The following is a 14,659-nucleotide window of genomic DNA, read 5'->3' as shown; positions in this document are numbered from 1 at the left end:
TTTCCTGGGGCTCTCTGCCTGTGCTACTGTGCTGAGTCTCTGTATCTGGCTCTTGTTCCTGCTTCAAGGAAATGCAGAGGATCTGGGGAAGCTCTGAGCAGAGGAGAGTGAAGTGATAACCTTATAAGGGCAGGTGGTAAGTACTGGGATTCTTCAGCCCAGAATACAGAGAGGTGGCCTGTCTCAATTGAAAACTGTGGCCAGGGTGGAGAAGGCAGATTGGAGCCTGGGCACCAGAACCTGAGATGCTAGGAGGAGAGGGTTGTTTCTGAAACTGCAGCAGGCAAGTTTGGCACAAATAAAAGCACAATTTACCGTGGCAGGCTAGAAACTTGGGAAACTATTAAAAGCAGCTCTTTTCATAGGTGGTTTAATTCCATAAGAGTTTAGACAGATGAATGACAGAGCTCCTGCTCCACTAAATACAAAAAGAGAGAGTGGCTCCTAGGAGACGCTGACACTTACATAACCTTCCATTTAGACACTGAGGAGGTCAGGATGCTCTTACTGGGCTGTTAGCAGAACACTGAGCTGGATGGAGAATGAGCAGCTTGGTGTAGTAGGAAAAACTTGACACAAATTAATATCTACATTCAAATCTTGACTCCTCAGCTTACTTACTATGACCTTGAGCAAGTTCTTAACTTTTCTGACACTCCCAAGATTCTGCTGAAGGTTAAATAAGGTAGTTACATAACCTACAGTATGTTCAGTAAAGCAAGGTTAGCCTGATTCCTCAACTGAATTTATCTGGGCCTTTATTTAACACATACTTGCTGAGCTCATATCAAATACCAAGCTGGATACAGGTATCTTCCCTATCCTAGAAAAGCTCATGAAGTGAAGACACAGCTCTGCTCCATCCTGCAGCCCTTCCTCGGCATGCTCTGAGGCTGTGAAGGTGAGCATTGCTGGGTCCTTCCCTGGCTGCAGGGTGGTGTGCCTGGGGCAGAGAATATCTGAGCATCTTATCTCTTCTCAGCAAACAACCCCACTTCCCTCCTAGCCACTTTCCTAATATGTAAGTAAAAGCTTTCACAACTTTCTAAGTAATACAACACGGTGGTGATGTGGTTTGCAGGCCACTTCTGCTTTTTCATTTACTTGTCTCTGCTGTAGTCTCCAGATGGTCAGAGTTGAAGGTTTTCGGGGAAGTGGAGGGAGTGGGAGTGAGGGGCATAGGAATAGTTCCTGACACTGTGGGAGAGTGAGGTTCACTCCCCTCCTACAAGAAATGTGTTCGTAGCCTCTGGGTGCCCACATCATTATGATTAATTATGATGAGCTCACATGAGATCGTGCCTCCTCCCAGCCAACTGTGTTCCCTATTCCTTAGTATCCGTCAGAAAAGTTCCATGAGTCTCTTCTCTTGCCTGGTGTACTGTAGCACCTCTCCAGTGACCACTAAACCCGCCCATTCAAAACCCAGCTTTTAAGATCTTTCCATCCTTCAGTATCAATTATATATTTTATTGGCCTTAATTAAACTTTCCCTTTGATCCAGCATTAAACTACATTGTGAGCCTTTTTTTTTTTTTTTCAGACAGGGTCTTGCTCTGTCACCTGGGCTGGAGTGCCGTGGTGCGATCACAGCTCACTGCAGCCTTGGCTTTGTGAGCTCAAGCAGTCCTCCCACCTCAGCCTCCTAAGTAGCTGGGACTACAGGCATGCACCACCACACCTGGCTAACTTTTTATTTTTGTTTTTGTAGAGACAGAGTGATGCTGTGTTGTCCAGACTGTCTTGAACTTCTGGCCTCAAGCCATCCACCAGCCTTGGCCTCTCAAAGTGCTGGGATTATGGGCATGAGCCACCACACCTGGCCTAGTCATGAGGTTTTCTTTGACCTACTGCTGAACCTCCTTTCCCTGAAGGTTGTGATATTGGGAGGGCTGAGTCCATCCTCCCTTTCATCTTGCCTCCACCATCAGGGCTTGTTTAACCTTCACACTGTTACTTCCCTTTTCTAGAACTCAAGTGCTGTGTGTCAGACTGAGCTTTCCCTGATTCATTCTACAATCCAAGACTTGCTGCACTGTCCTGCTGATGTTCACAGTCGTGCCTGGGAAGAAGGCAGCCCCACTCCCAGTACATTTCAGTGGGAGACCTCTGCGTGCATCCATGGAGACGCAATGGGGCGGGGAAGGAACTGTGGGAGTGCACGTTCCAAATCCTGTGTCTCCACGTGTGGATCAGCAGCACCTCGCTTTCTTGTCAGAGACCTCGCTGTTACGGAGCGAGACCTGCTGAGAATTGAGGGGCTGAGGGAACCCCTCCACCTCCTCCCTTCTGCAGCGCCCTGCGCCCCACCCAGCAACAGTGGCTGCTTGGCAGTGGGGCTGCTGCGAGCTCAGAGCCGCTGCTGCCCTGCATGTGTCTGCTCAGCTCGGTCTTATGCTGTATAGTTACTAAATATGTACAGGAGGGCCACGGCATCTTTCTGAATGGATTTTTCTTAAGAAGTGCGCCAGTGTTTATGAGGTTCATGGTATTTCCCTGTCCTTGCTGTTACCGTCACTCAGCTTTTTCTCGATAGGCTTCATGCTTGTTTTTTTGAAATGGGGGAATTTGCTGTTTACCTTCTGCATTCCTATATGTGACCCTCCCTCCTACTCCTCCAGGGAACAGAATTACCCGAGGTCCTGACAAGAGATAAGCCTGTAAACTCATCATCTGTGTTTTGTGGTCGGAGAGAAGCTGGTGTTCTGCCCGGCTCTGCTTGGTCACAGACAGCTCCAGCAAGAGCAGTTGTTAAAAGTGCCAAGCGTGTGTATCACTGTGACCAGCCGTTTGCTTACTGCCCTGTTCCCTTGCAGCCAAACCAGCTGATGAAGAACTGCTGCCAGGGGGGTCCCACAGCGGGTCACAAATGACCTAGTTTCATTTTAAGCAGACAGACTCTGTTTGGCCTAGAGGTGTTTGTGGGTATGAGTCTGTGTGGCCAACCCCATGACCCCCACCCCTCCAGCCCAACATCCTGTGAGCACGTGTGACCTAGGCCCCGGGGGACCTGCCTGCTCCTCTGGCTTGGGCTCTTCGCGTTTCCCACCTGCCCTCGGCACCAGCCCGTGGTGGCATCACAGTCGGCCACTCAGCTGTGCTGAGTAGCTGTGCTACTTGTGCTGGCAGCTGCAAGGATAGGAATAGCTCAGCGCCCGATGAGCTCCCTGAGCAGATGTGAGGCTGGCAACTCCCCTGCCCTCTGTTTGCAGGCACAGGGTCACAGTCCCATGAAAGACAACTGGAGTCTGATCTCCCAGCCATCTCTGGGGTTACTAGGAGGCAGCTGGATGGCAGATAACGAGAGGCCCAAATAGCCAAGTTGTTGTGAGACAGAGTGGCTACAATTGAATTGACCCCCTGGGAAGAACGAGATAACACGGTAAGGATAATGATGCTCTAGATGTCTGTGTCCTCGGAGGCTGGGCTCCGCTTGGTAGAGAGAGCGTGCTGTGTGAGGTGGAGGGCGGTTTTGCAGACATCTCAGCTTCTTTTCTGAGGAGGAGTTGGTTCTCATCTTAGGCTTCTGCAAGGGTGAGCATGGGACGTCTCCACCACCACCCACTCTTGGAGCTGTACTGGGTCTTGGCTTGGGGCCCTGAGGGTGGGGCCTGTGTCAGAAGCATTTGGTGAGACGGGTGGAGGTGGCAGGCAGGGGTTCTCCTCAGGGTTCCCACTGAGGGGTCCCTTCAGCAAAGACATGGGAGAAGGTGCCGCAGGAAGAAACGTGGGATGTTTCTTCCCTAAAGAAACAGACACAGGAAAGCTGTCTGTCTGTACCCCGCTCTGGATTTATTGTCATACTTGGACCCAGAAGGGGAAATGATTCCCTCACCCTTTCACTTTCTTTCTGAACCCCTATTAAGTGGTGACTGCAGATTCTGGAAACAATTAGCTGCCCGTGACTCAGCTGCCAGCTCCATTTTCTCTGCCTTTTGGGAGAGGCCCTCTCACCCAGGCCCAAGAGATTTGGAGACAGGAGTCAGGCCAGGTCTGAAGCAGGAGAAGGGAGGCCCCTCCTATCTACCCAGTTGACATTTGGCTTTGGGAAAAGTGCAGCTTGTTCGAGCCACGTGTGCCAAGCAGGCTTTTCCTTCCTCTTGTAAGTAAAGCTCGTGGTTCTGCAGTCCAATCATCCTAAGAGGATGATGTTGACTGAGACTTCACGCTCTCCCTTTGTCTCTGGAAACTGCCCCCTCGTTCTGACAGAATCCCCCAGGCAATAGAGGAAGGATGCCAAGGCGCCTCTAGCCTGTGCCTTTGCCATTGGAAGCATTTGGTGCTGAGAGGGTTTCCCAGCCACCCTCTCCCTTTCTGGGGCCACCGTGTTGCTGCTGTGTGTCAGTGGCATGTCACTGTGGTTCAGTGAGCACATGGGTGGACGTGCAGAGGCTGTCTGCTCAGCCCCCAGCAGACATGCCCCTGGGGTGAGGACACAGGCTCTGCAGGGCATCTCCCCCTCCGGCTCAGTCATCGCCTGCCCACCCTTCACTTCTTAAAGGTGCGCAAGAGAGGAGGGTCGACTGGAAGGTGTTGCCGGAAGTTTTCAGCCTGCCCTTCACAATTCCCCTTGTGCACAGCCCAGTTTCCATTGCTCAGGGCCCACCCAGGAAAATGGATTTCAAATGGGGGTTTTCATCTAGAGATTTGTTTAACACAAAAGAAGAAAAGCTGAGAGGCAAAACAGGGGAGTGAGGGGCAACCCAGAGGTGGGGAACAACAACAGCAAGCCGCCCCCATCCTGAGACTGGCTGGGCACCAGGTGAGGACGCGTCACCAGAGCCTGGGGCCAAGTCCACTGGGGGACCTGCCACACCGTGGACCTGTCTGGTGGGGGCTGGAGCCTTGAGAAGCCATGGTTCTTGTCAGAAACATTTCCCCAGGGGGAGAGAGGGGGCCCCGGCCTCTCCCCTCCTCTTGGCCTCCAGAGTCCTGCAGGTGCCTCACAATAGTGAAACCCAGTTGGAAGCAGCTGCCCTGGGAGCCTGGGACAGGCGACCCACCGGGTCAGTCCCCTGCCACTCAGAGCAGAGCAGAGCAGAGCAGGGGGCTGAGGGCAAGCAGGTGGGCTGTGCGTGGCCTCAATGCACTCGGTGTCATGTCTGAGCCTGGTGTTCATGCCCCACTGCTGTCCTAAGTCCCTGGCGAGGGGAGGTGGAGGAGCTGCCCCGTGGGTGTTTGGAGATTCTGTTTTACTCTGCCTAGAGAGGAAACGGCTTTGGGGAGGGAGGGGGAAGCCCTTATTCTTTACTGTTGTCCCTGTTTTCCTTTGGGGAAACAGTTACTCAGTTAGCAGCCCCTCCTCACCATTCCCCCCAGGAAGGCCATGTCCCAGTTTTCTGTCCACCCCTCCTGTTCCTCTGCACTGTGTCTCTGATTTTCCCTGCCAGGGAAGCTAACCCAGAGCACGCACCCGTGCTCATGAGTGTTTCCCCAGGATAATTCGTTCTGAGCATGATACCACAGTGTGGATTGTCTGTCTGTAAGGAGATGCCATCTACTAACCAATTTGTATTGTGTTTCTAATAAATTCCTGGAAATTTTGCCTGGTTTTATGCTGTTCTTTACTAGGATGGTGGCTCAGGTGTAAGACTGTGTGCATGCACCCCTAGGCCCAGCATCAGGTGGTCCTTGTTTCAGAACCTTGAGCTCCGAGGGCCCCGGGGAGGTAATAGGCCAGGCCAGTTGGTCTGCTGTGCCCCAGCTGCACTGAGACTCTCAGTGGCCTTTCCCCAGGGTCTGCATCTTCTTCTGCTGTCTCATAAGTCACATCCTGGGGACATGGAAGTTTCACGAGGCCAGGTCACCCCAGTAGGAGGCCTTTGACCCTGTGACCCCAGGCCTGGAGGTACGAGGTGCAATAGGCAGCCTTTTTCCCGTGAACTACCCTGCAGTGTGACTCGTGCCCTGCTGTGGCCAGTGCTGGGTTGTGGGGATGGGTGCTGGGGTGTTCGGGTGGTGCACTGAGGAAGGTTGCTGTGCCCCAGCGTGGGGTTTGCTGTTTGGCTGGCTGTTTGTGTAGACTCTGTCTCAGCTGCTGTGCCAAGGTCATTATAGGGGAAAGTGAAGCTTGGTTCCCTTGGGACCCCTCCAGCCTGTGTTTGTGAAGTACACATATTTGTGACTCTTGTTTGCTGGGCTTTCTGAAAGATTTTCTTAAAAGGAGACAGTAAGCTTATTTTTTTCTTTTTCTTTTTCTCAGACATGGTCTTGCTCTGTCACCCAGACTGGAGTGCAGTGGCACAGTCTCGACTCACTACAACCTCCACCTTCTGGGTTTAAGCAATTCTCGTGTCTCAGCCTCCCAAGTAGCTGGGGCTATAGGCACACACCACCATGCCCAGCTAATTTTTGTATTTTTAGTGGAGACGGGGTTTCACCATGTTGGCCAGGCTGGTCTCGAACTCCTGACCTCAGGTGATTTGCCCTCCTTGGCCTCCCAAAGTGCTGGGATTACAGGCATGAGCCACTGCGCCCAGCCTTCTTAGTGTTTTGTTTGTTTGTTTGTTTTTTGTTTTAAATTAAGGCTTTTAATGCAAACTCAAATATTACCTCCCTCTTTCTGGAAGCTCCTCTGTAGCTTAGAGTGTTGCATGCCATACCTCTCAAGGGGGCCGACCTTAAGCTCCATACCAGGACTGTTTTTTTATCATCAGACTTCCTAGGAGGTTTCTTCTGCCCCTCCCTGGGTAAGTGTTACCCTCTGTTTATTCTGATTCTGCTCCTGGGTGCAGAGGTTGCTGGAGGAACCACACCACCTACTCACGGCCCCACAGCTTAACTCATCAGGGTGCTTAACTCACCAGGCTCCTTTGAGCCACTTGCTTAGTGACCCTTTTCTATGTTCTTCTTTGGGAGCTTGATTTTCTTATTTCCAGAACCAACTGTTCCAATCCTTTGCCACTTTTTAAGCCCTTATCCCCTGAGAGCTGTGGCTTCTAAGAATCCCTTCAGCTTTATTCCCTGTGTCCCAAGACCTACTGAAATAGTGCCATTGCTCCAGCTCAAAGAGGCATCCTTCTATCTTCTGGGGACAGACCTTCCTGCCACCCATGAGCTGGATTCATCCTTCCACCCCCTTAGGGCCTTGCAATAGTGTCCTGACTCAGGCCAGACTGCCACTTACTAGCTGGATGACCTTGGGCAAATTATTCAACCTCTGTGTGCCTCAGTGTTTCCATCTGTAAAATGGGATAATAATGGAATCTCCCTCATCAGGACTAAAAAAATTAATATGTGTAAAATGCTTAGAATAAGGCCTGGTACATTCCAGTCCCCATCATCATTCCCCTCCTCCCCAATATTTTTCTTTTCTCCCTTCTCCTCCTGTATTTAAAAATCTCTTCATCTAATCCACCAAATAACGGAACAGTCAAACCACCAAAACATCTGTCCTCTGCTTAGTTTCATCTAAAGCTATTATCTTCTCTCCTTTTACTGGCACATTTGTTGAAAGGGGAAGAGTTGTCTCCATTACTTCAAATCTCATTAATTCCTCAACCCATTATAGCACTTTATGGCTTCCATTCTGCCCCCATCCCCATCCACTCACTGAAATTGCTGTCAATAAAGTCACATTTAATGACCTTCTAATTGTTAAATCCAATGCTATTCTTAAGTCATCCTCTTTGAGCTTTCTTGAGCTTTTGAAGCTGTTGTAGCCATATGAATTTTCTTCATTCATTACGCTGATCCCTTTATTGTCTACCCAAAGCAATGCTAAGTAACATGCAGATGTCACTCATAGTCGTTTTTTCAGATTTTTTTTTTACGAAGATAATTTCAGATCTAGTAGTAAGTCACCTGTGTGCCACTTCCCATTTTCCTCCATCTCAGCAGTAAGCACTCTCTTTAATTTAGTGTTTATCATCCCATACATGATTTTATACAATTAATGCGTATGTATGAATCCATAAATGATAGCGAGCATGTTTTGCGTATTATTAAATTTCATATAATGACAACCTATCACTTTTTGAAAAGCTTTTAAAAAATAGACCCAGACAGTGCATTGTTAATCCAGGTTGTCCATCCAGGGTGTTAATCGACCAGACAGTGTCAGACATGGACCCTGGTTTTCAGATCAACTCTCTTCAATATGTAATTAGGAAACACTTTTGAAAATGCCCTGTTCTTGCATGATGCTCTGTTCTTGCATGATGCTCTGTTCTTGCAGGAGGCACTTTGCAGACTGTCTGGGTATTTTATGTTTGGCTTTTACCTTCATAAAAGATGGCTTGATTCTGTCCTTTTTAATGGGCAATCTCTTTACTTGGGTGAAGATTGCCTTGACTTCTTTTCTTCTGCAGTCCTGCTTTTTTCCTAAAGATTTTTTTTTTTTTTTTCTGATCATTTCACTGGGTTTTCCTACATATGTCCCTTACTTGCAGGGATTTTTTTAAAGGATGGTCCTTGATTCTCTTCATTCTCACCAGATGACCACATTCTTTCCCATAGCCCTGGTGAGTGGAAGACCCTTGCTTCTATCTGCAGTCCGAAGTGTGCTACTGTACATGTTTGCCTGGGTGTCTTCCAACCCCCTACAACTTGTTTTACCTCCAAACCTGCTCCACCACCTGCATCCTCAGTGTGTCCCCCACACAGCCTCCCCATCTGGACCCTCCGTGGTCTCTGCTGCTGCCTTTCTTCAGGCCTTTGCTTGGAATACAGACATAGGTCATCTCCCATGTCCCCTACCCTCATGCTCTTGCCAGAGTAACTGATGAAAATGCAAACCAATCATCATCTTCCACTTAACCTCGTGCACACACCCCTCTCCTGCCATACTGTCTACAGGGTCAACCCAGACTCCCGGGCTTGGCACCAGGGCCCTTCCTGCCTTTCCTGCCTGTCCCCTAGCTCTGTGGTAGCCTCCTCCTCTCTTGCCTCAGTGATCTCCTCCCCATACCCCTGCACACTGAGTCTTCTCACAGCTGCATGACCTGGCCATGCTCTTCCAGCGCCAGGGATGCCATTCTTTTCTCTCCTTCCTCATCGTCTGAGATCCAGCTTATGTGCATGACTTACCTGACAGCCCAGGCAGAGTCAGCTCTTCAAGCCTCTGCTCTCAGGGTGCATCACCACCTAAAAGACCCTGGCCTGCACTGGGTTGCATTGCGCTGGTTCCATTTGCAGTCCGTCTCTCCCTGGCTTAGCCTGGGGGGCTCAAGGTGAGAGTACAGTTGTCTGCCTTTGTAGCTCAGTGTCTGGCCCACGGCAGGTGCCCAGTAAGCACTGGCAAGTTAATGACTGCTGGCCTGTCACCCAGCCCTGCCTGCTTGCCCCCTGCTCAGGAGTCCCTGGAGGAAGGTAATGCATGCCATCTGATCCTTTCTCAGGGTGGCAGCAGATTGTGTTAGGAGAAGAGAAAAAGGGTGGAAGATGCTGCCCAAAATTCACACTGGATAGTGCAGCCTGTCCCCAGGACCAAAATGCCATTTAGAACCCAAATGTAGGAAATGGGGTCTCCGCCTGCCCCCAGCTCCCATTACACCACCATGGGTACTACTCCATCTCTAGGAAACCCTGCACTTAAACACAGTTTTCTTTCTCTTCCCACTCATCTTCCTTCTCCCCTCCCTGCTCCACATAATAACTGCCTTCCTCACCAAGTGCTCTGGGTATATAGTTACTCCCATCCCCAGCCCCTGGAGCTGGGCAAGGGCCAGGATCACTATTCCTATTCACAGATGGAGAACTAAGTCCAGAGAAGGGTACAATGGGCTGGGGCCATAGTTCGGACCAGGGAGTCAGTCCTACCTCCATGTGGGGGCAGCCTGAAGCCTGCTTCGTGAGGGAGCACCCAACCCCGTTTAGAGAAGGCCTTGCAAATGATGGAAAGGCGGGGAAGGGTGGTGTGACCCAGCCTGTCAGCGAGGAAGCAGTCCTCAGGGTCAAGATGGGCGGGGGCAAGGAGAATCTGGGGCAGGTTAGGCGTGTGGGCCTGAACCCTGTGACCAGCATCTACCCAGGAACTCCTCAAGGGCAGCCTCTGCTCCCTCCCTTGATGGGAAAAGACAGGACTGCAGACGTGCCTGCGAACCATGGGAGTATCTGCCCATTTCCCTTCCATCAGGTCATGAAGGAGTGAGCGCAGGTGCTGGGAGAGGTGGGAGGACTTGAGGGAGGAGTTGGTAGGAGAAGGGTCCAGGGAAGAGGAGATTGAGGAAATGGCCCGTGGAGCTGCCCTGAGCCCAGGTGGGCGCATTCAGGGGCAGAGATGGTACCAGAGGAAAGGTGCCTGGTGTTGAGCTGGCAGCAAGTGTTGGCACCCCAGGTGGGGATCCGCCCGAAGGAGCTGCTCAGTCCCCACCCTCCAGGAGTGTGCGGGCCTTTCCTAAAAGACCTGACTCAGGCTGAGGTGGCCCCGCCCAGGCTTGGACTCCCTTCCCTGTGGTGACAGAGGGCGTGGAGAAGCAGGGACCCCCTAGGCGTGGCTCCAGGGAGTAAAAGGGAGCAGTAGGAGTTGAGGGGGCAAGAGGGGCCCATGGGGAGCCGAGAGACAGAAGAGCAACCCTGGAGGGGGCCCAGGTGGCACCCCAGTACCTTGGTAGGTTTCTGAGTGCAGCAGGTAGATTTTCAGAACAGGGAAGTGGGCTGGAGAGACACGGTGGAGGTGGGGTCTGGTACTCACCTGCTTATCATTCCCGGACCCGCCTCCCTCTGCCTGATACTTTTTCTCTGGCTCCCTCCTCAGCATCCACACGGACCCTTGACGCCACCCTCCTGGTCTGTGTGTGACACTCCTGGGCTTTCACTTCTATTCCTGACGACTTTAGTAGCTGGGGTGCATCCTGTCCATGATATGAGAGGGCTGGGCTAAGTGGATTAAGGGAACTGGGGAGGGATGTTAGGTCCCTAGCATCAAACTCTGTACCTAAGGGCGTGGAGCCCTGGTGGCCTGCCTGAGGCCTCACCCAGGAAAGCAGTTCTGCCTTTCAGGACATGCCAGGGCTTCCCAGAAGTTCTGGGAAAGACAGTGCCCCCTGGGATGGGGCTGCGGGATGGCTTCCCTTCTCTCTCCCAAGTTTCCCCTCACCTTGGGGTGCTCACTTTGACGCCTACTGACAGTACCAGGTTAGATTAAAGACAGTTATTTGGTCTTGCGAATAAATATATTTAAAAGGGAAGTTTATTAATATTGGAAGGGACAAACTGGAGAGCACAGAACGTGCAGCTGTCCAATTTCTAAGGCGACTCTGCTGTGACAGTGATTGGTCTCTATCCCCTCAGCTGCGCAGGCCCCTGTCTGAGCTGGTGTGCCCACTGCGCCTTGCCTGTCTCCTCCACCCGGCATCCTGCTCTCCCCTGCATTCTGGGAATGCCATCCTGGACACACTGAGAGGCCTAGGCGGGTTACTCTCCCTGCCACCCACCTGAGTCCTGCCAGTGCTTTGGCCTGGCCCCTGGTCTGCTGCCATCCCTTGTCCAGTTGGCTGAGGCACCATGTGCTGGCCTTGTCCCTCCAGGCCAGAGCGCAGCAGCCCTTACCCCCACAGCACTGCAGCCCTGCAGCTGGCCCTCAGCCCTGGGAGGAGCCTTCCTTTTCCAGAGAGACCTCGCCCTGCACTTTCAGCTTCCCTATGGCCTCCACCTTCCTAGAGGCCTCCCGGTGGCGCCACTGCCTGGAGGGTTGGTAGGAGCTCTCGTCGCTCACTGGGCCCTGCCGGCCCCGCGTGAGGCCCAGCAAGGCCCGGCTCTGGTGGAGGAAGTTGGGGCTAGAGAAGCAGTAGAGCACGGGGTCCAGGACGCTGTTGAGGTAGGTGAAGGCCAGGGAGCCGTGGAAGAGCTGCGTGCAGAGGTCCAGGGAGCGGCAGGCGGACAGCCAGAAGGCCACCATGGAAGCCATGCCAAAGATGATGCTGGGCAAGAAGCAGATGGTGTAGACGGCCACCACCATGGCCAGCACACGCATGGCCCTCTGCGGGCCTGCCTGCCCTCCCAGGCCACGGTTCCAGATGGTGAGCCCAATGCTCACAATAGCAAAGAGGATGAGCGCCAGTGGCAGGAAGAACTCCAGCAGGTACAGCGCCTGGTGCCAGCGGAGTGAGGCCGAGGGCTTTGTGCCCACCCTGTAGCTGAGGCAGGAGGGGCCGGAGAAGGTGCTCAGGAGCAGGTGCCCGTTGAGGAGCAGGATGCCCACCCAGAGTCCCCCGGCCACCCGGGCAGCTGCCCCCACGGAAGCACGGCTCAGCACATGGTGGGGCTGCACCACCTTCAGGTAGCGGTTGAGTGCGATGGCTGTGAGGAAGACAACGCTGGCCGTGCGGTTGGTGGACAGCATGAAGAGGTTGACTTTGCAGGCAGCAGCCCCAAAGCGCCAGGTCTCATGGAGGAGGTAGTAGTCCACGCGGAGGGGCAGGTTGCTGATCAGGAGGAAGTCAGCGGCCACCAGGCTGACCAGGAACACCGTGTTGGAGGTCCAGGGCCGCGTGTGGATGCAGAAGATGAAGAGGGCCAAACTGTTCCCCACCAGGCCCAGGACAAACTCCAGGGCCAGGATTGGTGCCAGGAAGGCAGACACCAGCGAGGAAGAGGTGGGGTGGCAGGGCCCTCCAGAGGACCCCCCTACAGTGGTAAAGGCAGAGGGAGCGGAGGAGGGTGAGGGAGGGAAGGAGGGAGGGAGAACAAAGGAGGAGAGAGAGGGAGAGGGAGAGCTCAGGTTTTGAAGTTCCATGGGCTGCTTGGGCCATGGACCTGAGAGAAGGTTCTGGAGTCTTCTACCCCTGCAGGAGTGCTCAGGGCAAAGTGGGATGATTGGCACTATCAGCTGGCCACCACGGTGACACAATATCCTGGGGTTTTCATCAGCATTCTCGCAGCCACTGAGAAACACCCTGTGTTCCTGTTTGCAGGCCAAGGGGAACCCTGCAGCCCTCCCTCCTTCCCTCCGCCTCGGGGTACTGAGTGATCCCACCACATGAGGTCTCTGAGCCCAGCCTGGGGGTTGTGCCGCTGGTAGAGGAGGAAGCAGGGCTCAGCAGGGGCAAGATGGAAGCCCAGAGAGACCCTGAAGTGGGAGGATCGTCCAGCTGGGTGAGGTGGGGGCTCTCAGGATCATGCAGCCCTCCCTGGACACCCCCTCCTCCACTACACATAGAGGCTGGTGGCTGCCTCCCTGCCCCCACCAGCTCTGGCTTCAGGGACCGTGGAGCCAAAAGGACATTGTCCTGAGAGGTAGGCAGGGAGTCAGTGAAGACCTCCACCACCCTGCTGGTGGCCTGGAGGGAACCAGTGCTATTTGTGCTCCGCCAGCCTGCTGTGTGTCTGAAAGCCCACTGTAGTTCAGCTTTCAGTTGCTCCCAGATTCCTGATGGTTCCGAAGTCTGTGATGGTCCCAAGTCCGGGTACAGGGTGAAGTAGGCCCCATGGGCAGGGGATGCCCCTGCCAAATTTCTACTGCCATGGCATGGGGAGCTGGGGGCTTCTCCCGCAAATAGAACAATCCTGATTTTTCCCTGTCTGTGTCTCCCCATGGCTCCTTGTCCACTCCACTCCCCGCCCCCATTAGCATTCACTGCGGAATAGGGAGTGGGAGGCTGGGGCTAGCTCCAGACAACGTACAAGTCCAGCTGTCCCATGGTGAGGTATTCTCATGAGCCCATGGGCTGGTCCTGTGGGTGGAGATGAGGGCTTCAGGCTCCTGATAACCCGGGACAGCAGGGCCAAGGGAGGTGCTGGTTCCAGGCTCCAGGGCCTGACCCCATCACTGCCAACTGGCTGGGGTCAGCAGTCTGCCATGTGTGGCTTGGCCTCTGTGTCCCAGGCACAGTGGTCCCTGGCCTCTCTTGGCTGCCCTGGGCTCCCATTTGGTCAAGGCTGAGGGCAAACATCCCTGGGAGAAGCAGGGTGGTGAGGCCCAGCCTAAGCTTCATATGCAGACAGGCCTGGGTTGGAAACAGAGCTGCCCTATTTCCAAACCTCTCTGAGCCTGATCTGTAAAATCAGGCACTACCACCTTCTTGGAGAGTTGTGAGGATAAAATGAGATAATTTATGTAAAAACTTCTAGGCCGGGCGCGGTGGCTCAAGCCCGTAATCCCAGCACTTTGGGAGGCCGAGGCGGGTGGATCACGAGGTCAGGAGATCGAGACCATCCTGGCTAACACGGTGAAACCCTGTCTCTACTAAAAATACAAAAAAAGCAGCCGGGCGTGGTGGTGGGTGCCTGTAGTCCCAGCTACTCGGGAGGCTGAGGCAGGAGAATGGCATGAACGCAGGAGAATGGCGTGAACCCAGGAGGCAGAGCTTGCAGTGAGCCGAGATCGCGCCACTGCACTCCAGCCTAGGCGACAGAGCAAGACTCTGTCTCAAAAAAAAAAAAAAAAAACAACAACAAAAAAACAAACTTCTAGGGGATTCCTTGGGACAGAGCGTGTGTTCACAAAAACAGATCTAATTTTCATGACTTTGTCTCTGGATTAAGCTTGCCCTGCGTATGAGAGTAAACTCTTCTCATGGCTGTCTGTTTTCTGACCTGGGTCCTCCCTGGAACATTCTATGTCCTCTTCTCAGGTCCTGCACAGAGCAGTGCATTGCTACAGGCCAGGAAGGAGCCGCGTGGAGTGTCTGCCCGTGCCTGTCCTGGCCCGTTTGTGTTTGGAGGAGCCTGATGCTGTTTCTTCTTTGCTTGCGGGAGAGGAAAGCCCTCAGGGGTGAAG

The 14,659-nt window shown here is 53.2% G+C and overlaps 2 protein-coding genes across 4 annotated transcripts in view; one reads left to right on the top strand and one right to left on the bottom strand.

The window, feature by feature from the left end:
* MTA3 (metastasis associated 1 family member 3) overlaps positions 1-5,544 on the top strand; it is a 180,934-nt gene extending 175,390 nt beyond the window's left edge. For 2 of the 3 annotated variants that reach the window (XM_054475174.1, XM_054475173.1), the window contains exon 17: positions 1,971-5,544. In XM_054475174.1, the coding sequence (XP_054331149.1) occupies positions 1,971-1,996 (26 nt within the window). In that variant the 3' untranslated portion in view covers positions 1,997-5,544. Of the gene's footprint in view, positions 1-1,711; positions 1,875-1,970 lie in introns of all 3 variants that reach the window. The other variant, XR_010123108.1, reaches the window with a different exon arrangement.
* Positions 5,545-11,113: 5,569 nt separating this feature from the next.
* On the bottom strand, positions 11,114-12,967 carry OXER1 (oxoeicosanoid receptor 1). Its single transcript, XM_054475186.2, has one exon. The coding sequence runs from the start codon at positions 12,674-12,676 to the stop codon at positions 11,522-11,524; it is 1,155 nt and encodes a 384-aa protein (XP_054331161.1). The 5' UTR covers positions 12,677-12,967; the 3' UTR covers positions 11,114-11,521.
* Between the last annotated feature and the right edge of the window lie 1,692 nt (positions 12,968-14,659).

Source organism: Pongo pygmaeus, chromosome 12 (genome assembly GCF_028885625.2).
Source record: "Pongo pygmaeus isolate AG05252 chromosome 12, NHGRI_mPonPyg2-v2.0_pri, whole genome shotgun sequence".
Taxonomy (NCBI): domain Eukaryota; kingdom Metazoa; phylum Chordata; class Mammalia; order Primates; family Hominidae; genus Pongo; species Pongo pygmaeus.
Note: the sequence above shows the minus strand (reverse complement) of the source record. Positions and strands in the feature narration are given on the sequence as shown.

Bases quoted from the DNA above. Each gene is read 5' to 3' on its own strand.
- OXER1 (XM_054475186.2), bottom strand. From the start codon at position 12,676: ATGGAACTTCAAAACCTGAGCTCTCCCTCTCCCTCTCTCTCCTCCTTT.